The following is a 25,166-nucleotide window of genomic DNA, read 5'->3' on the forward strand; positions in this document are numbered from 1 at the left end:
CAGGTTTAATGAAATGTCACGCAGACCCCCCACCACCCTCTGTGGCCAGAATACCACATTCACAAGTTCAGAGTGCTGGTCCGGTGTTGGTACCAGATCGGCTCGGGGTCCTGCGTCTGCCAATTAGGTCACAGTAGATGATTGGCTGGACTTAGGGAAGTTACATTACCACATTTGTAAAAAGTTACACTAGCATGTTGACAATAAAGATTTTGATTGGTCAAATTTACGGTTGTAGTATAGCGGTTGTAGTCCTGTAGTCCAAAAATCAACACTTTTGGGAGAAAATATGTTTGCATTTCCAAAGAAAATGTAAAATAAAAGCAAAGGCATCAGCTGATAAACGGAGACCCTCAAAAGCTCTTGATTTAGATGAAATGGGGCTAAATAAAATAAAAGAATTTATTGAAAGGACAACAAAGCAAAATTTTGAATGAATGAATGTATTTATATAAAAACTAAGGAAATATAAAGATGGATTCCACATTAATACAAACAGATATGGCTTCACACATAAGAACTGTTGTCTTTTTTGGCAGTCTGATGTTGGTTTTATGTTGTTTCACATTCTTTACAAAACAATGATAATATGATGTTTTACTAACAAATTACAATTATAAAAAATATTTAGGTGTTAACAAACAAGAATTTATTAACAAAACTGCTGTTCTATTTCATCTAGTCTTAGCCCTTAAGCGAGCTGCTATTGCTATTGGAAGGATGATCTCCGCATCAGCCAATCATGAAGAGCTTAAATGTACGCCCACCAATAGTGGGCCCCCTCGTGGTATATAACCGCAGTGACCCCACTGCTCGCCTCCTTTTTCTCTTCATGCCAAGCTGAGAGCTTCTTAAAGAGCAAATTTATCCAGAAAGAGCAAGATTATCCGAGAAGACTTACCAGCCATGTCCAGCGACGCCAGACCCTGCCCGACCTGCCAGTCGGGCTCCATTTCCAGCGGAGACCTGCACGCTAAGTGTGAGGTCTGTCTCGGGGCTCACCACGCTGGCCTGGCCTTGACCCCGCAGGCCTCGTGCCCGTTCTGTGCCGCTCTGCCCGTGGCAGAGAAGATTCGCCGGGTCGAGTACTTCACTCCCGCCGCCGACGAAGAATTTCCGGTGGCTGACTCGTACCCGCTGGACAAGGCGTTGGATTTCTTCGACGCCGGTCAGGAGCCGGCTGGCTTCAACCGGCTGGATGACGTCACCGACAGCGAGAACTACGACGAGGCGGCATCCCTCCTAGACATAACGGAGGTCGATGAGCTCCGCCCAGCGGGTCCTTCTGCCCCAGTGGCTTCTCGCTCCTCCCTGCCAGCAGTAAGAGCACTGCTCCAGGAGCTGCCCGCCATCATTTCTGCGGCAGCAGCCCACAAGGGGCTAGCTGTGCCAGAACCAGCCCCGCCTGAAGCGGATGATTTGGCGGGAATCTTCGGGGCAACTCAGACACGCTGTCTAGACCCTATTTGGCCGCGCTTTCCCGCTGCTATGAGCTGCTGGTCTGCCGCCTTCTCCAAGCCTGCCAAGCTCAAGGCGCCAGTCTCCACATATGCGCCCATCACCAAGGTCGAGGGGTTTTCCGACCAAGGCTGGCCGTCCGTTCCTCCGCTAGAGCCGGACTTGGCCTCGCTGTTTGGCGCCAAGAACCACCTCGCTGGCCCGCGAGCTGTTCCCGCTTCAAAACATGACCAGCTGCTGACGCGGCTCACCGACCGCGCACATCAGTGTGCCTTTCAGACCGGCGCTGCAGGGAATAACATCGCCCTCCTTGCCTTTGGCGTCTCGAGGATGATGGAGGAGCTGGAAGCCCCCGAGGAGTCGAAAGCCGTCATTACTAAGACTGCTGATGCTATCCTCAATTTGTGTGCTGCTGTGCTCACCGGTTCTGCTCGCATCGCTGCCTGGCAGACCCTCATCCAGCGAGCGATCTGGCTCAAGGCCCTGCCCTCCATTCCGGAACATCTGCAAAGGGAGATGCTGGACGGCCCCATCACCACCGATGTTCTGTTTGGTCCCCATCTTAGGGGCGTCATTGAGAGGGCTCAGAAGACGGCCGAACTATCGGCTACGGTACGAGACCTGGTTCACCCTCGGTCAGCCTCGCACTCCGGCCGTTCTGCCAGAGGATGGGACGAACGGCGCGGAAGCTTCAAACGCCCAGCTGCACCGTCCACTCCACGGAGCCGGCCTCCCGCTTCGGCTCCACATCAGCGGGACCAGCGAGATGGCGGGCAACGGTTCCGGCGGGGCCAGCAGACGCCGTCTTGGCAGTCCCAGGTGCACGAGCCTCGCCGAAAGCAGCCACGGAAGTGACTCTTTGGGGGGAATGTGTGTGTACATGATTGTAATGATGTTGATGTTGGTTTTGAAATAAAACCCAAAACATGTCACTCAAAGAGCACAATCCTACAGTCCTCCGCAGAATCCTCTGCCGAGTTCTCACACATGTTCCCCACACCAAGCACTGCTGCACGCATACATGTTCCTGCAGGCAGTCATAATATACGGCCAACCGTAAGGGTGCGCTCCATTTGCGCTCCGGCCCCAGCATCCGGCCGGGCCCAACTCTCCCAGCTCTCACCACATCGTCGGGTGGGGCGAGATGTCAGGTCGCTGTCTCGACCACGCGCGGCTTCATCCGCTGGCACTCTGTCGCCCCCGTGCACAGGCTCGGCTCCCACTCGTCCTTCACTCTCGGACTCCACGCTCCGCGGTGCGGACCAGCCTGTTCCAGCTGTTTCGCACTCGCCCTTTTGAGCGCAGCCCTCCATGGGTCGCCCCCAGTTCTCTGGTACGGGCGACGGCGGTAAGGGCGCATGCACAACCCTCAGTCGTTGCTCACGTGACCGCGCACACGCGTCCACTGTCGGAACGCGCGCACGGGTGGCGCCGCCTTTGTATCATGAGCAAATGGATTTCGGACACCATTCATTGCGGTCACACACTTCATTTTCAGGTCACTCCACCTCCCTTCAACGGGATCGTGGAAACGACGTTCACATCGCAAGTACAGTCTCAGGCCCTAGAGCTGGAGTTGCGGGAACTTCTGTCCAAGGACGCTATTTCACGAGTCCCTCGCGGACAAGAGCTCTCGGGCTTCTACTCCCGCTACTTCATAGTACCGAAGAAGTCGGGAGGAATGACACCGATTCTCGACCTGTCCCTGTTCAACTGCTCCATAGCAGTAATGCATTTCCGCATGTTAACGATGAGACAAGTCCTGGAATATGTGCGCCCCGGGGATTGGTTCACGTCAATCGACCTGAAAGACGCATACTTCCACATACCAGTAATTCCAAATCACCGGAAGTTTCTGCGTTTTTCGTTCAAGGGAGTTCAATATCAGTTCAATCGCCTCCCTTTCGGCTACTCGCTAGCCCCGCGCACCTTCTCCAAATGTCTGGAGACCGCGCTGCAGCCACTGCGCACGGAGGGAATGAGGGTTTTATTTTACTTGGACGATCTTCTCCTGTGCGCTCGGTCCAAGGACGAGGCATCACAGCAAACCAGGAGGTTGACAGAGCATCTGTCGACCCTGGGGTTTTCTATAAACTGGGAAAAGAGCTCCGTTCTTCCATCCCAGTCGATTGTGTATCTCGGGGTGGAGTTGGACGCCTCCCTAATGAGAGCACGTTTGTCGCCTGCAAGAGCGGCAGATCTCTCCACGGTGATCTCCCGTGTACAACCCCGCAAGATCGTGAGAGCCCTGTTAGTCATGAAACTCCTGGGCATGATGTCCGCAGCCCATTCGGTGGTGCCGCTAGGCTTGCTGCACACAAGGCGCTTGCAACGTTGGTTCACCCGCCTCCGGGTGCACCCGATACGTCAGAAGAGACGTATGTTGAGGATTCCCCCTTCAGTGGGCGGGGACCTCGCTCACTGGGGGAACCCCTGCATCCTCTCACGCGGGGTTCCCATCGGACGTCCTGCGTCACACGTATCTGTGTTTACGGATGCGTCACTGTCGGGGTGGGGGGGCACGTGCTTGTCCCATACGGTGGCAGATCGTTGGCCCTCCCACACGCACGAGCACATAAATGTGTTGGAGCTTATGACAGTGAGGAATGTGATCAGACACTTTGCTGCCCTTCTCGAGGGCCGTCATGTCGAAGTTCACACAGACAACCAGGTGGCGGCAGCCTACATAAATCGCCAAGGGGGAGTTCGATCCCTCCCTCTGTTGCGTGTCACCACAGATTTACTGTGTTGGACACATGTCCACCTGCTGTCCATCAGAGCCATCTACATTCCGGGGGTCCTGAATGTAGCGGCAGACATCCTGTCGAGAGGGGGACCCCGCGACTCCGACTGGCGTCTGCATCCCGCACTGATATCACAGATCTGGATCAGGTTCGGGGAACCGTCTGTGGATCTGTTTGCGGCTCGCGAAAACGCTCAGTGTCGCCTGTGGTTTTCCCTGAGTCCCCGGGACGGACCTCCGCTCGGGGCGGACGCCTTCTCACACCAGCCCTGGCCTCGAGCGCTCCTTTATGCGTTTCCACCAGTCCCTCTGATTCCCCGTCTCTTAGACCGAATTCGGTCGGAACGGCTCTCGGTGATTCTGGTGGCTCCCAGGCGCTTGTCCGCGTCATGGTTTCCGGACCTGCAAGCGCTAGTGTCCGGCTCCCCGTGGAGGCTCCCGTGGAGGGCGGACGCCCTTCTCCAGGGGTATGGGATAATCAGACATCCTCCGGAAATAGGCCAACGGTTGTGGGTCTGGCCGCTGAGCGGTCACGCTTAGAGGCTTCTGGGCTGCCGCATGATGTGGTCGCCACGATTCAGAGTGCGCGGGCGCCCTCTACCATTGCGTCTTACGCTGCTAAATGGGCAGCTTTCCAGAAATGGTGCACGGAGCGGAATGTTCAAGCGCTCTCCTGCCAGCTGGCGGATGTCCTATCGTTTCTGCAGATACTGATGGACAGGGGCCTCGCCTTCAGCACTATTAAAACATATGCTGCAGCTATCTCATCCTGTCACCAAGGGTTTGGAGATAGATCTGTTTTCAATCATCCCCTCACAAAACGTTTTCTAAAAGGTGTCAGGAGGAACAGACCTGTGTCCCGCCCGCTTTTTCCCCAGTGGGATCTAACGGTGGTTCTGCACGGCTTATCCAAAGCCCCATTTGAACCCTTGGACCAGGTCTCACTCAAGTTCCTGTCACTTAAAACTGCATTGCTGCTAGCGCTAGCATCAGTTAAGAGAGTGAGTGACCTGACCGCCCTTTCAGTGGCTCCCGCATGCCTCAGGATCCGGGAAGATGGCGGGTCTGCTGTTTTATGCCCCAATCCAGCCTTTGTGCCCAAAAGCATTAATGCTTCCTTCAAATCCAGGTCAATTTCATTGGCTGGACTTTTTCCTCCTCCCCATAATTCTGAGGAGGAAGCGGCTTCTCACCTTCTCTGCCCGGTGCGCGCGCTTGTACAGTATGTGTCACGCACTTCGGAGATTCGTCGTTCACAAAATCTGTTTGTGCACTACAGGGAGTCTTCCCTTGGTCAGGCGCTGTCGACCCAGCGTCTTTCACACTGGCTGTGTGAAGCCATTTCCCTCGCTTACACGTCATCGGGGCAGGATTCCCCTGAGGCACTCAGGGCTCACTCAGCCAGGGGGATTTCCTCTTCGATGGCGCTCCATAGTGGTGTGTCGATGGAAGACATTTGTCAGGCTGCTTCATGGGCTTCATCCTGTTCCTTTACTCGTTATTATTTACGAGATGTGTCTTCAGGTTCCATCACTCGTTCAGTGCTTGGACCCCAGCAGGCTGAATGAATGCTTATGGCACCCCATTGGCCTTGCTGAGATGGATTTCATCCTCTCGTGGATGATGTTTTTTTAGTGGGGGCCCCTCTCTTATCGTGCCTGCCTCAGTCTTTAAGCCTGGTCTGAGGCTGAACCTCCCTCACTAAAGGAGATTGATTGGGTGTGTCCATTGGTTGTGTTAACCAGTGTGGCGTAAACCCATCCAGCTGCGCTTTATTCCAATAGCAGCTCGCTTAAGGGCTAAGACTAGACGAAATAGAACGTTGGTTACGTATTGTAACCCCAGATTCTATGAGTCTAGTCGCAGCCCTTAAGCCACTTGGCCCCACTGGTTATGATGGAATAAGAGCCATTGGAGGCGAGCAGTGGGGTCACTGCGGTTATATACCACAAGGGGGCCCACTATTGGTGGGCGTACATTTAAGCTCTTCATGATTGGCTGATGCGGAGATCATCCTTCCAATAGCAATAGCAGCTCGCTTAAGGGCTGCGACTAGACTCATAGAATCTGGGGTTACAATACGTAACCAACGATGTCCTGACAAATCTTAAGTGTGAAAGCTGAGTGGAGTTTCTGTAATGTGACGTCATCAGCAGGCGCAGGACCCCGAGCCAATCTGGCAGCCCGAGCAGATCTGGTACAGACACCGGCCTTTTGGACTTGTAGAAAAATGTAGCTGACATACCTGGCACTGCAGTCTGCTTCCAGCACACTTCCTGCATGTTTTAGGTCATGAACACAGATGATTTGTTTAATTTAGTTATGAATCGCCCATGTAGACACTTTGGAAGGCTGGAGAGACATTACAGCTGTTAGATTAAGGTGTTAAAATGATGAACGCATAGCGAGGAGATAAGTTTTGCTTTTGGTTCTACTAAACGGACACTAGGGGGTGCTAGAAGCAAGCAAAACCTGCCTAATCTCCCTAAGACGGCTCTCTGACAGCCTCCCACAGGACTCAGTCCAGTTTTTTTTTAAATCCTACAGATGATCAGAAACATCGCTCCTCAGATGCTTTCATGGTCGTGTTTGTAGTTGTGCTGACATCTCTCCACTCCCACAGATGCATCGGTCAAACAGACCATTGTGGAAGACTACGGCTCGACCTGTCCACAAGGCTACAAAAGATTTAACAGCACACACTGTCAAGGTAACACATTTTAAAATAGCTTCTGATTTTTCTGTTTACTCCATAATCATTTAAAGCTTTCCATTTTTCACACTCCTCTGTTTGACTTCCAAGACATCAACGAGTGCTCCCTGCAGGGTGTTTGTCAGAATGGAGACTGTCTAAACACGCTGGGTAGTTTCAAATGTTCCTGCAAGTCCGGCTACGTTCAGGAGAGGAACCGATGTGTTGGTGAGGGATTCTGCAGAGAGAGTTGTCCATGGAGCTGTTGTCATAAATCAAACTTTGTACCGGATGTGCTCTGTGACAGAATCTCCTCCTGAGCTGGCTCAGTGCTTTAGATTAGCATCTGAGACCAGGGGCTGTGAGCACCCACTGCAAAACTACATCACCAAGGAGGTGTGCTGCTGCACGGTGGGGAAAGCCTGGGGCAACCAGTGCGAACGGTGTCCTCAGGTGGGAACAGGTGAGTTAACAGTGGTAGCATCTATGCATTAACACAAGCATGTGTCACATATCCCAGCAAGTATTTGGTGTGTATTATTTACAATCCCAGAAAGTCATCATTGGAAGTCCATCTACTGATTTACTTGTGGAGTCAGTCCAATTAAAGATGGCCGTCACAGCTGATCGGGCTTAGCAAACACAAAACAGTCTGTTTTACTGAACATCATCATCATCATCTAAAGCTCTTTGATAGATTGTGGATGAATAAAGTTTGCTGTTTCTGAAAACACATAACCAGATGTGGTTTTCATGCAATCTTTAAAGGTGTGGAACACTGATAATCAATTTTAAAGGGACTGTAAGGAAGTTTGACAGTCAAAACATGTATGGAAATAATACATTTCTTCTTCATACATTCTCCTGCAATGCCCTGGTCCTGTAGAATGAGCCCTGGCATTTTTATTATGATTGCTTGTTTTCTGTAAAATCACAGAAAAAGAGAGATGCTCAGGTCAAACAGGCTGCTTCATGCACGTTCACGCTCAGGCATCGCCCGTAGCATTTGCTATCCGTAGCTTTATCAGCAGAGAGAGAGGCAGTGCCAACTCAGCGACTTTGTCGCTGTTCCTAACGCCTTGTGACAAACCTAGCTACATTTCTGAGGACCCTTAGCTACTTTCTGTAGAACTTTCTTCTAGATATTTCCTGCAAATTAGCAACAAAATAGCCATTTTCGCTCCAAACCGTTTTTTTGGATTGATGTTGTTTCAGCTGTTATAAGGATATAAATATTACAGATAGCTTAAATGTCACTGGTGCTTTAGCTCACCTAGTAAGATGTCTGACTCTCATACGTAAGGCCTGGGTACAACTCCAGGTGTCAACATAATTTATTATTTGGAGTTTATTTTTATATATTTTCTTACAGTAATAAGATGCCCAAATTTTTATTCGGGACTCGCCGAACGGCATTGAATTCACGGATTTAAAAAGATGTGGGTTCAACTTTCATTTTGGAACAATTTTTCAAGCAAGGGAAAGGAATGATCTGAGCATGCAGGAGGACTGACCCATCATAAACCTTTGCCGGCTGTGCTGAAGAGAAAGGTACAGAACCAAATTATTTAATTAATTAGCTGCGTGTTCTCCTGTCCTCTGTCCTCCGGGCCACACACACACACACACACACACACACACACACTGCACATTCGGCCGGCCGACGAGAAAGTGCAGCTGCAGAGACAGAGGCACATTATTTTTATTAATTTGCTGTGTTCTGTCGTCCGGGCCACACACACACACACACACACACACACACACACGCACACACACACACACACACACACACACACACACACACACACACACACACACACACACACACACACACACACATGGGAGTGTCTCAGCTGTTATTTTCATTAAGGAGTGTGCACGTACAGCATACGCACCTCATGCACGAGCTTACTTTTGAAGCTGCAGTTAAGCATTAGGCCTGAGTGGCGATTGCGAGCATAAAAACTTCAAACTTCCTTACAGTCCCTTTAATGATTATGAATGATAATGATGTCATTCTGAGATTTCATAAAGGCTGAACATGAAAATAGTCTCCTACACCTTTCTCCTACATTAGCTTCTGATAGAAAATAGACGGTGAAACTCTAGGATTAGAAAAGTCTGATAGATCTGTGTCACACTGTCACTTAACTCATTCACTGCCGGCCATTTTCTGACCAGTAAAGTCCTTCGCTGCCAGCATTTTTCAGCATTTTCACTGTTTTTCAAGAGTCACAGAATGTTGCGCATTAGGATGATGTTGACGCCAAAACTACCAAAACAAAGAGTAGACTCACTTCTTACATCAGGAAGAATCCGCGCTTGTCTAGCATTATCTGTTCTTTCATAATCCGTTGTTAAACTGTGATCGGCAGAAGCTTTTCTGGTTTGTGCCTCACTTTTTTCAGCAGCGGCCCAAAACGATCACCTAACACATGGATTTTCTGCTTCCTGATCATGTGACGTGTGACGTACGCAGATGAAGATCGGCTTTAGAGCTGGGATGTTTGTTCTCACGGTGCAACGCCCACACAGTAAAAAAAACGCAAATGACAACTTTAGTCGTCAATGGCAGTTGATGGGTTAACATTCACTGACTCACCCATCTTGACTCTCGACGGGGAAGGCTGTTGTTGGTTTTGCATCCAGAAAACAGCAGAGAATGTCAGCTAGCAGAAGCTAACCGTTAGCATTAGCAACTCCACCACAACAGTCAATGGTACAATCGCATTGCTGTTAGCCAACAGATGTCCAAATATCAGCAAGTAAAACTCCAAATCCTGCCGTGTTCCGCTCTTCTCTGATGTGGCATTCTGCTAGTTCCTGAAACTATCTGCCCCCACCCCCACCCCCCTTCACCCCACCCCCGAGTACGACTTGCAAGGCATTCATTTCTGCTGAAGACCACTGCAAATGTATTGATTAAATGATTAAACCCTTAACAAGCCAGTGTTCTTGTGTGGTTTTCAGTGGCTTTCAGTCAGATCTGTCCTGCTGGGAAAGGATATTTCATCCAAAGTATAACAGAAACTGTGGCTTTGTCCCCCATCCTTTTCCCTCCAAATTGTGAGTGCTCAGGCTTTTAAACGATCACTTTTACAAAAATTAATTCTCATCATGTGAGTTCACAGTTTTCATTTTCTCATCTCACTTTCCTTTCAGCTCCAGTTGTGACGGTAAGATATTACTTCTTCTTGTATTTGTTGGTTATTTGAGCTGTTTTGGAATGTTTCTGTTCTTGTCCAATCAGGAGAAGCCTCCAGAGACGTCTACTGAGCAGCAGGCCTCCATTGGCCCACGCGTACCTGGTAATCTCACCTTTCCTTTCACATCCACTCAGACAATTAACATGACTACCTAGTGTGTACTGCTGGCACAGTGAGGAGAATGTTTCTTTTCTGCTGCTAACTGACACAATCATGTGAAGAAATGTTGTCCATGTCAGGACTAAAGATCAACATGTCATAGTTCCTCCTAAAACTCTGTTCACTTCATTTCTCCTCTGTTGGATCCGCAGTTGTAAAACCCACCCCTCCACCAATCGTCCGAATCCTCCCAGGCAATGACCCCCTCGAAATAGAGACAGATCTCCGTGAGTTTCACACAAATTCTGTATTCACCACAAAATAAGGTACTTTTGTAAATGCTGGCTCATGTTTCGTGCACCTTAAAAAGGAAAAAAAAAATTGGAAAACCCAATTCTCTACATTTAAGAATGATATTACGTTGAGACTTGGGTCCTTTTCTCACAAATGACATGTTGACTTTCTCCGCTCAGTTAATGGCATTTACGCTGATTGATTAAAGTTACTTAGTTTAGTCTTTTGCATGTTTTTTTTAACAGGGATTGATTACATGATGCTTAGGTGTGCTGTGCATGTTGTGTGCAATCAGCTGTGAAGCATGAACCAGCCATGAGGCTATGCTCACAAGCATTCTGTTACCTAAAAGTTGTAAGTAGCTGCATTTTTTGCTGGTATTGTGTGAAAAACACTGATTCCTTCAAAACGCAAACCAACTCACCCCCAAAGGCATCAGAGATAAGTTATCACTAACGTACAGAGGATGAGAAAACATTTGTGTTTTTGTGAAGATAAAAATGGTGGAGATGTTATATAAGCTAAGGAAGTGTGAACATGGCCAAAAGTCAGACAAATCATCAGGACATGAGCATTATACATGAGCTGAACAGGGATCAGCCTAGACATTTAAGCAACGTTACAGAGCTTTTCCACCAGACAGGTTCCAGTAATGAACCTGGACTGGTTCTAAACCAGTTCCATTACAAATGCTGATAACGATAGGGGAAGTAGATACCTAAATAATTGCAAGCAAGCATTATTTTATATTTACATAAGGCCTTACCAACGGATGGCCATTAGGGTCAAAAATCCCTGGGAGTACAACCTCCAGCAACATAACAAGAACATCAGATTCACTTTCATCACTTGCAATGAGTAAAAAGGGTAAATGTGTAAAAGAAAAACATTTATTAATGCTGAAAGTTCTGTAACCATTTGTTACAAATCAGTAAATGTATTCTGTCCTCATGGGCTTCCGTAGAAGGAAACATGACATCCAATATGGCGTCGCCCAGAGACTTAGACCCGCTCCTATGTATTTTAGACCCGATTTTTATGGTTATTTGTTACGAAACCGCCAATATTTTTCAACAACTAGGCATCATTTAGTCCTCTTGGTCCTTGTTCTGGTTTTCTAAAGCCCTGTGTTTAAAACCTTGGTGTGTTTTTAGACGGTTCTTTTAATCTTCACAGACAGGTGAGTGCAGTGGTCCAATCAGGTTTTTATCATTTAAGGCAGATAGCAAAGGTGAAGCCATATCTTCCTGCTAATGTCCTCGAACATATCATCCATCTGTTCATGTCCTGCCGATTGGACTACTGCAACTCCCTGTATTCTGGCCTGGACCAGTCCTCCGTACACCGACTTCAGCTGGTCCAAAATGCAGCGGCCCACTTGCTGACTGGAACCAGCACGCAGGATCACATAACCCCGGTTCTGGCCTCTCTCCATTGGCCTCCTGTTTCTTAAAGGATCCATTTCAAAATTTAACTTTTTGTTTTTAAATGCCTTCATGGCCTGGCCCCAGTTTACATCTCTGAGCTGCTGTCCGCTTACATCCCTGCCAGAACCATGAGGTCCAGCTCTCAAGCTCTTTTAACAGTTCCAAAAACCGGCCACAAGACTCGTGGCGACAGAGCTTTCTCTGTGGTTGGTCCCAAAGTGTGGAACAACATCAGGACCACACAGAGTCTAGAGCATTTTAAATCCCTTCTTAAGATGCATTTTTTTGATTTGGCTTTTAATGCAGGTTGACTTGAGCATCTTAAGTTTTTAACAGTTTTTATTATAGATTGTGACTGTTGTGTGCTCATCTTATTTTAGGTTTTTATTGTTGATTTGTTGTACCTTGATTTGTTTTACCTTGTACAGCGTTTTGGGTGTAGCTTTGATGCTGTAAATGCCCTCTATAAATAAAATTGACCTTGACCTTGATCATTTAATTCATTTACAACATTTCAATGAATATTTCCAGAGATTAATGGTAAAAACTACACATTGTCACTTTAAGGTTAAATTGTCTTTATTCTGCTGATAATTTCACCCGCCTCATTTATAAACAACAGTTTTAAACAGTTGGTGTTAGTGAATGCTCTCTTACAAACACACTCCAGTATAAGCAGGATTTCTAATCTCATGGCTCAGCAATATTTATGAACAGAGTCGTGAACAAGATTTATACAGAGCGTTTGTGAATGCAGCTCTAGACGTTGCGTTGACCAGCATTCACAGAAGTTTTAATGAATTACGGTGCTCTACAACTGAACTAACGTAACTTCTTAATGTTTAACTGCAACCTTAAAGCAAGACTGACTCAGTTTTCAAACATGGTGTTCATGACATTTTTATGAATTTCCTTCATCTTTTCCCGATCTCCTGATAATCAAATCTGCTAAACCCTGGGTTAAGAACTTCCTGTGTAACGGTCAGATCAGGATCTACGTAGATGCCAGGATGGCCAGTAACAATCACATACACTCATACTTGCATTTATCTATATGTATGTATACATGTACATACATATAGGATAGTACAGATGTATATGTATGTATATATGTGACATTGGTCCTCTGTTCCCTCCCTGAAGCGAACACAGATGAATGTAGAGAAAGCAGAAACGTTTGCGGTGGAGGAGAGTGTGAGAACAGCCCAAACGGCCACATCTGTCACTGTTTCCCTGGCTACCGTCTCAACCAGCAGAAGAACATCTGTGAGGGTAAGAGAGCGTTTTAGAGGAAACAAAAGAAATTTATCATTCAGCATCTCCTGCTTGACAAAAAAGTGGGTGATTTTTGCTCTTCTGTTTATTTAAAGCAAAATCGTTTTTCCTAAATTTGAGGGCAACACAAATCTGCTCGTGCATGACTTCTGTCATAAATTGGGAAAAACTGGATTTTGATATTTTGAACTTGATTTAGTTGAACTTTCAGTATAAAAGCTTCTTTTAAAACTGAGTTTTAATTAAATCTATGTCTGTGCAGTTAAAACCTTCCAATGTGACATTGCTGCTCCCTGAATGACTTCTTCTTTAAAGCATTTTGCATGATGCACCCAACCTTAAGCTGAAATTTAAGAGCTTAGAAGCAAGCAGAGGCAAGCAGGGATGACTTTACTGTTTTAGCGCTGATGCGTGCTCATGTGAAGACTTGCCTCCACTTTATCTGTGGTTTTATTCAGTTATTTGGGGAATTAGAGGAATCAGGCTGTAGCAGGTGCCACAAGTCACTACAAACCTGAACTTTCTCTGCATTTATTCTGTTCCTTATAATATAACTTAAGATGACCTGCTTTGTGTTACGAGCAGAACATTTTTTTAAATTCCTCCAGTTGAGGAAATTGTTAGATTTATGAACAAAATAAAGTTTTAGGAGTCACACGACTCCACTGAGTTGATGCTGACTGCAGCATTTGCGTAGCATTGCTTCTGTTGTGTTCTCATCTACGCCTGCGCTCCAGATGACAACGAGTGTGAGTCGGAGCCGTGCGGCCACGGCAGAGGCCGCTGCATCAACACAGAGGGAACGTACAAATGCCACTGTCGCCCGGGTTACAAACACTTAGTGCTGCATGGAAGACTAAAGTGCACAGGTAGAGTGAGAAGGTTGAATGATGGGTGTGTTGAAATGTGTTTTTTTTTTCTAGTTTGACTCCATCCTTTGTGTTTCACAGATGTGAACGAGTGCCTTAAACAGGACATCTGTGGAGTTGGAGGTCTGTGTGTGAACCTGCCTGGTACTTACAAATGTGAATGTCCCAGTGGCTTCAGGATCAAAGCAAACCGTTACCCAGCCTGTGAAGGTACACACACCATCTTTACACTCTGGGTCCAGAAAAAGGGCCTTAATGGTGGCTTATTATTACTTTAGTGTGTTTCATTATGATGATTGTCTTATTATTCTTGCTATTTATTCCAGACATTAATGAGTGTTTGAATCCAGACACCTGTCCTAAAGAGCAGTGTGAGAACACACCAGGCTCCTATGAGTGTGTGCCTTGCTTGCATGGTTATGAGGCCCATGCTGGTACCTGCTATGGTGAGAACAAACCCACAGCTTGTCAATGAATCTGGACCGTGTGAGAAAAATTATATCAGCAGAATCTAAAGAAATAAACTTTGCATGTGCTTAATTTGCAGACATTAATGAATGTCTGAAGCCCAACATCTGTCCCAACGGGCGCTGTGAGAACCTCGCCGGTACTTACCGCTGTCTCTGTAACGACGGCTTCCTCCACTCTGCAGACAGCAAGAGATGCAGTGGTAAGGGACCCCTAACCCTAGTCCAAACACAACGAGGCGTTTTCATCAGGGAATGTGTATTTTTCAGACATTGACGAGTGTGCAGATGTTCGTCTGTGTGCTAATGGCCGCTGCATCAACACAGAGGGCTCGTTTAAGTGCCATTGTTACCCGGGATACCAGCGCACGCAGGAGGGAAGCCATTGTGAAGGTACAAGTTACCACAGAAAGCGTGGATTTATAAATACTATCTACTACTACTATTTATGGTGTTAAAAAACATTTGATGTATTATGTTTAACATTCACGCCTGCTTCCTGGTCATGGTTTATTTATTTGACATTTTCATTTTAACAACAGACAACAAAACTTGGGGTTCACATGTCCATATGTCCATTCACGCATTACAGAGCCGAAGTCCTTTGAAGATATGAAGTCAATTTTTTCTATTTTTAAGGAAGGTATCAATGTCTCAGTAAAATTATAAAAAACCTAAGAGCTCCTCCCCCTTGGTTTTTTTTATATTAAAGTAATCTGGATAGTTCTACGGATCTTTGAGGCAAAGTTCTAGACTATTAGATGGGGTCCGACTGGGGCCAGCTGCTTTGTAAAAAAGGCAAATTTATAAAAAAAAAACTTATAAAATGTCCTTTAAAGTGACAGTGTGTATTTTTCCCAGCGATAGGGGGCAGTAAATACCTGAATTTTTCGTCAGACTGCTGCATCCTCACTATGCACAGAGGTCACCCACCTCAAAGTTCCTACGTGACTTTACAACTTACAAGTTGAAATGAGTTGAATAAACAAGATGTTCAATCAAATGTTTGAATATTCTGTGCTTTAATCAATATCTGTACTCATACACATTAAAATAAGATTATTATCAATGATAACATTCACTTCACATAAGTTTAAAACATTCACACGAAGAGTTGACCTCTCTGAGGATCTGAGTGAAAGAGGGATTGCTGAGGAATGTTTGATAATGCCCTCAAATGTGTCAAATTCTGATTTGCCAAATTTATAAGCAATGTGTTTAATAAAACAGGAATTAGGGTTAGGGTTAGGGTTAGGATCGAGGTGTGCTGTTCGCATCAATGAGTGTCAGCCCTCCTGTAAAGGAGCCCTACTCGTTTATTTCAAATACAGTTGGAGTCACTCTTGGTTAGGTGTCATCAGCTGTGATTTAACTTAAGAGATCATTTTTTCTGGTTTTTCTGGCTTCATTTAAAATGTTTTACATGAATTATTTTGCTGTCTTGCTGATGTAAAATAAATAAATTCATTTTATTCTCAAAAACATTTAAACTGCTAAAAACTCCTCTAATTTCTGGGCGAAGTTTGAAATTAAATGCAGCAACCCAACAAATCTTTCCAGATGGAACATTCTCATCTCAAGTTTTTTAAGGTTGTTTTACCTGTTGATCCTCTTTGAAACGTTTCTAATTAACTTTTCTTTTATTTTTTTCCTTTTGTTTGAAAATCAAATATGTTTATTTTCTGTTGAACCCTTCAGATTTCAGTACGACCTGTTTATTTCTGTCCTCTTCAATGATCAGTCAACTATTGTTAAATGTGGTGAAACAGTTTTCCTTTTTAGACTTTGCCTTCTGTCAAATCCATATGGTTTTATTTTTATGTATGAATGACTGTCTGTTATGGCTAACGAAAGTGATGAAAATCAGAACTTAGTTAACTAAAACTAAAGCTTTTGTGCAGTAATACAGTTTTACTGTCAAAACCTTTGGTTACGTTGAAGCAGTACGAACACTCTAGACAAGAAGCTTCACATGCTGATGTTTTCCCTCCCTGCAGATATTAACGAGTGTGAGAGGCCATCGAGCTGTGTGAGGGGCCGCTGCATCAACAGCATGGGCTCGTACCACTGCGAGTGCCAGAAGGGATACACACTCGTTGGAGGAAGGGAATGTCAAGGTCAGTCTCTTCAAACACATTTTCTCTTCTCTGTTATTAATAATTATTTAAAATATTCAGAATGTCAGTGTTTAAGTAAATTAGAAGTAACTGAGACTTGCTGTGGATTTAAAAGTTGTTGGACTCAGTCAGATGCTTACAGGAGTCTGCGTGATTTCCCTTTCAGACATTGACGAATGTGCTGCGGACAGGAACCTCTGCCAGCCCTACGGCTCGTGTGAGAACAGACCGGGCTCGTACATCTGCAGCTGTAACCACGGTTACGTCCTCTCGGAGGACAGGCACAGCTGTGAAGGTGAGTTTGATTTTTTTTCCCTTGTGTGGAGCATCAAATCTCTGCATGATCGCATCCTATATTTACAAAAAGCAAATACTTCCTCTTCTCTTTGTTTGGTTCTGCAGCAGTTCAAGTGCTGACAGACGATAAGAAGGAGTGCTACCTGAACCTGGATGATACCGTGTTCTGTGACAGCGTTCTGGCCATCAACGTCACCAAGCAGGAGTGCTGCTGCTCCATCGGGATGGGATGGGGAGACCACTGTGAGATCCACCCCTGCCCCGTCTCCCACTCAAGTACAGTCACAAAAACGCAACACAGCTTTCATTAAAGACAGTGATTTATACTGTGTTTTATATTTTATACATGTAATTGAATCTTCTTCATTCCTCATCTCAGCTGAGTTCCACTTCCTGTGTCCACACGGACAAGGGTTCTACAGCGAGCAGAGGATCCAGTACAGTCTGCCTGCATATCACGGTAAATATCAAATAATATCAACATTGCTGGTGCTTTTATTATATTATTATTTCAGTATTGCATAGTGTTGTCATCGTGCCTGAAGAGTGAGCTTGTGTTTGTTCTCTGCAGATATTGACGAGTGTTCTCTGTTTGCTGAGGAAATCTGCAAAAAGGGTCGGTGTGAAAATACGCTGCGAGGCTACGAGTGCTACTGCCAGCAGGGCTTCTACTACGACAGCAACCTGCTGGAGTGCATCGGTCAGCGCTTCTCTCAAATGTTAGGAAAGCTCAGGTTTTATAGACGGCAGCCTGGTATGATGTTTGGTGACGTCTCTCTCTCTTTCAGACGTAAACGAATGTCATGATGAGTCACTGTGTGTGAATGGTCAGTGCGTCAACACCGAAGGAGGTTTTTATTGCATCTGTAATTGGCCCTGGACCCCAGACTCCAACAAGAAGAAGTGTGTGATGGCAACCATTGCAGGTGAGGGAGCTTTCTTCGCTGAGGCCCGGTTCACATTGCAGGATTTAAAAGTTGTTAGTCAAGTTTGACATAGATGGGAGGCGGGAGGGTGGGGGTCATCGTCAGTTCACATGGACCACACATGTGGTGATTAAAAATCACAGATATAACAGTTTTGGTCCTACATTGTGTGGTGTGTGACCACATGGCAACACTACACACTAAACATGAACCGATTTCTCACACGAACATTCCCAGATTAGACATAAAATCTCCCAAAATCTCTTAAGATCAAACGTGACTTTGGAGTAAACAAACATGGAAGAGGAGGCGGCGGAGGATTTGGAATCCTTTCGTGTCATGCAACAGGCAGCACGCTTGTTTGTACTTGAAATCAGGGCAAGACAATCCAGCATGTTGATAATCTTCGATTTGTGATCAGAGCAACAGTGATGTGCTTCCAAGCAGACCAGAATGCTCTTAACACACCACACACAGCAAGGATTTCTGACAGGATTATATTCAGAGACGTTAGAATAATCAGGAGCATCCTTAAAGGTGTGGAACACTGAAAAAACATTTTTACTTATTATTTCTGAACATAATCTGTCACTCAGAGTTTTCCATGCAGGCTGAACAAGAAAATAGTCTCCTACACCTATCTCGTGCATCAGCTACTGATATATAATAGACGGTGTAACTCTAGGATTTGAAATGCCTGGCAGATCTACGTCAAGCGGTCGCTTGGACTTAACTATTTAGACTCATGACAGGGAAGACTGTTGTGGTTTAGCGTCCAGAATCAGCAGAGCGCGTCTCGGCTAGCAGAAGCTAACCCTTAGCATCAGCAACCCAACCACGTGGCAGAAGCTCCTCTGGGCTTGTGTCATTTGTTGAGATAAAACATCCATCTCACAGAGCAAACAGAGGCTGTGGTAGAGTCGTGTTGCTGTTATCCAATCAGAAGCAAGATGTTCAAATATCAGGAAAAGACTCCAAATCCTGCTGTCTGCAGCCGCTCTTTTCTACAGCAGAGTTGTCCATGCTGATCCAGGCACTTGTGGGCCTTTTTCCCCAGAGTAAGACTTGCAAGGCATTCCTACAAGAGACAACTGCAAATGTATTGACGAAACACATTTAAGAATGTCAGAGGCAGAGAATTGGGTGAAAAATCCTCATCTTGCCATGTGAACCGGGCCCTAGCTTGATGATCTTCGCCCTGCTGCTGGAGGAATAATGTGATTTCTTCTGTTGCACAGATATGAATGAATGTAACAACCCAGAAAACTGTAAGAATGGCTTGTGTGTGAACACTGTGGGCTCGTACTACTGTATTTGTTCTCCGCCCTGGACCCTGGCCGTCGACAGAAACAGCTGTGTGACACCTGAGGAGCAGGCTGGTAAGTTCGTACTCTGCAACTGAACGGTGGCAAAAATAAGACTGATAGGAATCGTAACTAACCGTTTCACTATTGTGGATCACGAGCACTGCAGAATGATGTGACTAGAGGTGATTATAATTTAAAAAGATCAACTTCTTACAAATTAGGTAAAGAGTTTTGTGGAGATGTGTGATTTTTAAGGTCAAAGTTAAAGATCTATTTCTAAGTTGCTGCTTTAGTCACTGCCATGGTTCTCTTTAGCTAAGTTTAAATAATTGTTGTCAGGTGACTGAAGCGCAAACTCTAAACAACATCTCTAAGCTGGGAACCTTGACCATAAAAGTGGTCTCAAAAGACAAAATCTACTAAATGTAACATTTATTATTGTAGTTGTGAAGCAGAGGTAAAAAGAAGGACCTCAATCTGGAAGGTTTATGTGGCCAAAATGCTGCAAAAACAACAAGTATTGTGTCATTTCTGTATAAATACCACTGATTTAAAACATGCATTTCCATTAAAAAAATAATAGAAAAACAGATAATTTCTCAGCTGCTTTTACTGTTAATGACAGTTGTCAGCTCATCCTCGGGTTTTTCGTGTTTTGTTAGTTAAAGTCTCACACAGTTAAAGGTGTGTTAAAATCATCCATGAAGTTGAGAGAATGTCCACAGAAATGGGAGAGATTTAAAGGTTGGAAACACTGAAATACCATTTCTTATTATAATCAGTCACTTTCTCTGAGTTTTTCTTGCTGGCTGAAGATGAAAATAGTCTCCTTCACCTATCTCCTGCATTAACTTCTGACAGAAAATAGACGGTGAAACTCTAGATTTGAAAAGCCGGGCAGATTGCTAGTTTATGGACTCACCCATCTTGACTCATGACAGGGAAGGCTGTTGTTGGTTTAGCGTCTGGGAAACAGCAGAGAATGTCTAAGCTAGTAGAAGCTAACTGTTAGCATTAGCAACCCCACCACACAGCAGAACTTTTTCAGGCTTGTGCTATTTGTGGTAGAGTGGTAGAGTTGCATTGCTGTTATGCAATTTGAGGCAAGATGTCCAAATATCAGGAAGTAATTACTCCAAATCCTGCCATGTGAGACCCCCCCCCCCCCCCCCAACACACACACACACACACACACACACACACACACACACACACACTACAGACCACTGCACATGTATTGATCAAACGAGTATCCCACACCTTTAAGGCATCTTTTATGGAAAAACATTTGATGCTCCCAACAAAAATCTCTTGTTGCAGTGAACAGAATAGATAGGCTTGTTCACATTGATAACCATCAAGGCGATGTTCAGTATGAATGAACCACCTGTGCAGCACTTATAACAAAAGGCCTGTATATTAGTGCCATCAGACAGGAAGTCAAAAGACAGCTTTAACCCAGAGACCAAGGACTGGTTCTGGTACCAGAGGCATGCTGGCTTCTCTGAGTTCTCTGTTCATCATCTTTGGGTTCATTAGACAGAATGGATTAAAATTCTTCTGAATAATATCTATTAGGCCTAAAAGTCCAAATTCATGTCTTGTCTTTGTCATTACGGAAATCCATGTAATAAATATTAATTATTAAAAGATCAGCTGGGGCTAATGGAGTCAGAGTTTGCTGATACTATCTGGTTGGAAAAATTGTGTGAAATTTTTGGAATCAACATCTGCTTCATTAGGGTGGGAAAAGGTCAGAGCTGATGGGATCTGCAGAATATTTACAAGGAAAGAGTTCAGAAAAAGACTTCAGATGTTTGGTTTTGTCACACAAACAGGAGTATAGATGCGCTTCTGGTTCAGGATGTAGTCTGTAGCGGTGCAGGCTAAATGCTGGTAAATACTCAGCCATAAGCCTCATGTTGGGAATCAGGGGTCTCGTTTCACACAGGCTGAGAAGGCTGAGGCTGCATTTTAATCCAAATAATCTCTGAATGATGAACTGTTTTGTTCTCCTTGTTACCATGGCGATATTGCAACGATGAAAAGTAATTAGAGCGAAACAGTGAATGGATTCTGATTATTCTAAGATTTATTGGTCAACTCTTTGCGTGCAGACCAGGAGCATCATTTCAGCTTTTGATTTAAAACAGTATAATTTAAAAATGATTCCTGGAACCAAACTTACTAATTTAATCCTGCAGAGATCAGCGTTTGATTGCTTTTAAACTCGACCAGCTGCAGCACTGTGCATGACCAGTCATGCAGTTCCTAACCAACAGCAACCACATGATGGTGCCTCTAAGCCTAAAATGTTCCCTTTTTATAGGAAAAGGTGCAAAGTCCCTTTTATGTTGAAGTCATCTTACAACACCAACTATATAATGTAAAACACCTTTGCACATTCCCCTCAGCCATCATCAGATCACATTTTCACACAGTCTCATAAAACTAAAGAAAACATCCCAAAGCGAACATGTGCAGCAGGACTACTTTGTTCTGAACCACGTGAGGTGTCACACTACTTTCTGTTGTTTGTTCTGAGTCGACCGCCTGCAGAATGAGAGCGGGCCCCAGCCAGATGTTCAAACTGTAACCAGTGTCTGTGGTGCCCTTTGCAGATGTGAATGAGTGCCAGGACCCCTCGTACTGTAAGAATGGGAGGTGTGAGAACACGCCCGGCTCCTTTCACTGTTTTTGTGACCCTCCCCTTACCTTCAGTGCAGCGCTCAAACAGTGCGTCTATGACGGTGGGTAAACCTGCTTGCCTGACCGCTCACACTGAGTTTTGGCTCCCCTCCATGTCTGCCACTCATGTTGCTCCATCTTGTGTTTCGTTCAGCCTGTTCTGGCTTTACAGGAAGAGTTTGGGACCGTTTTTCTACCCGATTAAGAAGCCGATTACACCCTCATAGTTGTTTCTTGTGTATATTTTCACCAAAGTTATTACATTATTAGTTTACTTTATTATTTTCCTATCAGTACTAGTACTATTGTAAATGCAACATGAATAAATCAGTGTTTAGATAATTACAGCGGAAACCAGGATAGTTACAGCCCAGGAGATTTGTGACTTGTAGAAGAAGGGGAATGCTAACAAGCAGCTGAGCAGCAGAAATAATGCGGCTATGCTAAATTAAAACAATATATTAGTGATTTTCCTGCTGGTTTTATAGGTGAACGGCTGTCTGGTACACATAAGAGTTATTGAATTATTATGAGCTTCAGGTGTAAGGAGCTATTTATCCATAAATGATCTAAGTTAAAGGTGATTAGAGCTATTTTTGAATCTTTGTGAAGTTTATTTCTCATCACACAGCAGGGAGGTTTAGAAATGACTTAATTTTCTCTCAAAGCTTTTTCTTCACATGTAGAACAAATAAATAATGTTCACCATGTCAGCAGATTTAGGTGCTAAATGCTGAAAATCGTCACGTTTATTTGATCCTTTGGATATGTTTGTGGTTTCGATGCTTTGACCTCCGTTAACCCCAAACCGTAACAACTCCGTAACTTTCATGATTGATCGTTTTCTTCCTATCTAAATGTTGAAACTCGGGTTTGAACATTAAATCTTTTGGACTGATTGCCTAAATTCCTCTTAGTAAGAAAAAAGGCTTCATGAGGGATCATTAACATAAGTCTCTACTGTTCCTCATCGGGGATGGTTTTCACATGAGCTGTTTTACCAGCACAAAATCGAGGTTTTGATTCAAACTGCTTGGTGGAACTCGTGTTTGTTTTTAGCCAGTTTTGCATGAGCTGCTTGTTGAATATGTCAGCGTTGATTGTTCTGTTAACAATGCGATGCATCTCTATTTGCCTCAGTGCAGCGATGCAGGTGGATCTTGTGCAGGAATATGATGTTTTTGCACGTTGCATGTACGGGTTCCCAAGAAACATGATTTATTAGAAGTTTCCCAACATTTCTCAGGCTTTTCAATGAGATTATGACACAAAAATGGATTTTTATAGACTATCAATGGGTGAAGATGAGCAGCAGATCTGCAGGCAGTTACATTTTTATTATACTGGATGCACTCAGAAAAATTCTGTTCCAGCCATCACAGGCTTCCAGAACAAAATGCTTTCCATGAGTAACTTAACAGCTGTGTAAAACCTACCTGTAGGACTCCAGGTTTCTGATTATCACTGGAATGGAAGGAAGTGAGATTCTAAATTTTGAAATCTTCTCTTTTTTCTGGTCTTAGATCGCACTGCAGCACACAAAGATGTGTGTTTCGTGCAGGTTGATGAGGGTCTCATCTGCAGTCGGCCCATTGAAGTGGTGGTGACCTACTCCGAGTGCTGCTGTCACTACGGTCGCGGGTGGGGTCCCGAGTGTAACACCTGTCCACCCAGAAACTCAGGTGAGTCACCTGGAAGCACCGGTCAATCCCAGATTTTTTCACTGACCGCCACTTTGAACCTTATTTCCTGTTTTCAGAGATGTTCAGCCGTTTGTGCGAGATGCACCTAGAGACCGAGTCAGACGGCGATCAGGATTTCCAGGCAGCTTTCTCCAACTACAACCCAGGTGAACCCATGGGTAAATAAAGTCACACAGGACACCTTTCCGCTGATGTGTATTCACCTCTGTCTCTGTCTCATGTTTTGTGTTTTCGCCTGAGCAGGTGACAGTTCAGAGGAGGACTCTGACGAGTGCAGCTGTGCAAATGGCCGCTGTGTTCGCTCCTACCTGGGCACCATGTGTGAATGTAACGCAGGCTTTAGGCTTGACCACTCCCGCGCTCGCTGCATAGGTTTGTACTTGTCATGTACAGTTTTATGTTGTGTTTTAAAGCTTTAAGTGACTTGTTTTGTCTTTTCCAGACATTGATGAGTGTGCCGAACCCGCCCCTCGCGTCAACCCCTGCAAGAATGCTCGCTGTGTGAACACAAACGGATCATTCAGGTGCCTCTGCAAACATGGCTTCACGGCCACTCGCCGGCCAAATGTGTGCATGCGTCGGCGAGCTCAGTGACCTCTGCATTGCCCCGTGGGCCACTCCGATGATCCCCGGTCTGTGCAGTAAACACACTTGTTTCTTGGTGTTCAAGAGTGCAGATGTGTGAGAACTACAAACACAGAGCCACTTCGCTGCAAAGGCTCCCAAACTCTCTGCTCCCCTTTCATTCACCTTCTTTAAAAAAATCTAATATTTGTTTTGTAATTATTGTTTTTCAAACAAGTTTATTTTTGAATTGTACATTTTTGTGATTTCTTTTATTGATCTGAAGTGACCAGAGTTCAAAACTCTGGTTGGAAGTGTGTTTTTAAAACAAAGAGTGTTTTTCTAAGATCCCTCTGGTGTTACTTCTGACTTTAACTCATCTAAAATCTGTATTTTTTTACATTCCCCTTTGAATTCAAGTGCTGTCACGTTTAGTTTTACATCATTTGAATTGCATTTACACATTGTATACATGTGTTGTTACTGTACAGTTGGTTTATTGGAGTTTCCCCATGCTTTCTGTTTGCTTGTTGATGTAAAATATGGAAGACGTGAGGTTTTTAGTTTTATTTGACACGTGCACAGATGTAGACTTAATGAACAAATTAAAAGCAGAGGAGGTTGGTGCACAAAGCAGTAAATATTGGGAATATTTACACAGTGTAGCTTCTTCTGGAAAGCCAAGGAAGTTATTCTGATTGACTGCATTGACGTACTTTGAAAACTCAAAAAGGCTGATGGGAGAACAGTTGGGGATTTTTAAAGTGTTGCGTTTGTTTTTGATTGTGGATTTTGGGTTTTATATACAGCTCAAGCAGAGACACTGCGGAGTTCCCTTTCTTTTACCCAGAGCTGTGCTACATAACATAATAAAACCTTATTTTATATTTTCTGTTCTCAGATTTGAATCCAAAGTAAAGAAGAAATAAGCAGTATGTTATGAAACAAGCTGCTTATGTTATTTGGTTCTGGAAACAGACCAAGTGTATTTGAACCTTCAGTGGTGTTTCAGGTAAACTGGATGCTTTTATCTC

At 44.8% G+C, this 25,166-nt stretch overlaps 1 protein-coding gene across 4 annotated transcripts in view; it reads left to right on the forward strand.

Moving 5' to 3' along the window:
- ltbp3 (latent transforming growth factor beta binding protein 3) overlaps positions 1-24,769 on the forward strand; it is a 46,159-nt gene extending 21,390 nt beyond the window's left edge. For 2 of the 4 annotated variants that reach the window (XM_015960851.3, XM_015960855.3), the window contains exons 5-29: positions 6,825-6,911; positions 7,005-7,121; positions 7,201-7,356; positions 9,864-9,959; positions 10,056-10,069; positions 10,144-10,201; positions 10,411-10,485; positions 13,063-13,191; positions 13,932-14,063; positions 14,145-14,273; positions 14,390-14,509; positions 14,611-14,733; positions 14,801-14,923; positions 16,528-16,647; positions 16,814-16,942; positions 17,050-17,220; positions 17,324-17,404; positions 17,516-17,644; positions 17,733-17,870; positions 19,109-19,249; positions 21,799-21,927; positions 23,389-23,547; positions 23,625-23,726; positions 23,812-23,940; positions 24,011-24,769. In XM_015960851.3, coding sequence (XP_015816337.1) covers positions 6,825-6,911; positions 7,005-7,121; positions 7,201-7,356; positions 9,864-9,959; positions 10,056-10,069; positions 10,144-10,201; positions 10,411-10,485; positions 13,063-13,191; positions 13,932-14,063; positions 14,145-14,273; positions 14,390-14,509; positions 14,611-14,733; positions 14,801-14,923; positions 16,528-16,647; positions 16,814-16,942; positions 17,050-17,220; positions 17,324-17,404; positions 17,516-17,644; positions 17,733-17,870; positions 19,109-19,249; positions 21,799-21,927; positions 23,389-23,547; positions 23,625-23,726; positions 23,812-23,940; positions 24,011-24,162 — 2,939 coding nt within the window. In that variant the 3' untranslated portion in view covers positions 24,163-24,769. The remainder of the gene's footprint in view (positions 1-6,824; positions 6,912-7,004; positions 7,122-7,200; positions 7,357-9,863; positions 9,960-10,055; positions 10,070-10,143; positions 10,202-10,410; positions 10,486-13,062; positions 13,192-13,931; positions 14,064-14,144; positions 14,274-14,389; positions 14,510-14,610; positions 14,734-14,800; positions 14,924-16,527; positions 16,648-16,813; positions 16,943-17,049; positions 17,221-17,323; positions 17,405-17,515; positions 17,645-17,732; positions 17,871-19,108; positions 19,250-21,798; positions 21,928-23,388; positions 23,548-23,624; positions 23,727-23,811; positions 23,941-24,010) is intronic. The other 2 variants (XM_015960852.3, XM_015960853.3) reach the window with 2 other exon arrangements.
- The last annotated feature ends 397 nt before the right edge of the window (positions 24,770-25,166 follow it).

This window comes from Nothobranchius furzeri, chromosome 10 (genome assembly GCF_043380555.1).
Source record: "Nothobranchius furzeri strain GRZ-AD chromosome 10, NfurGRZ-RIMD1, whole genome shotgun sequence".
Taxonomy (NCBI): Eukaryota; Metazoa; Chordata; class Actinopteri; order Cyprinodontiformes; family Nothobranchiidae; genus Nothobranchius; species Nothobranchius furzeri.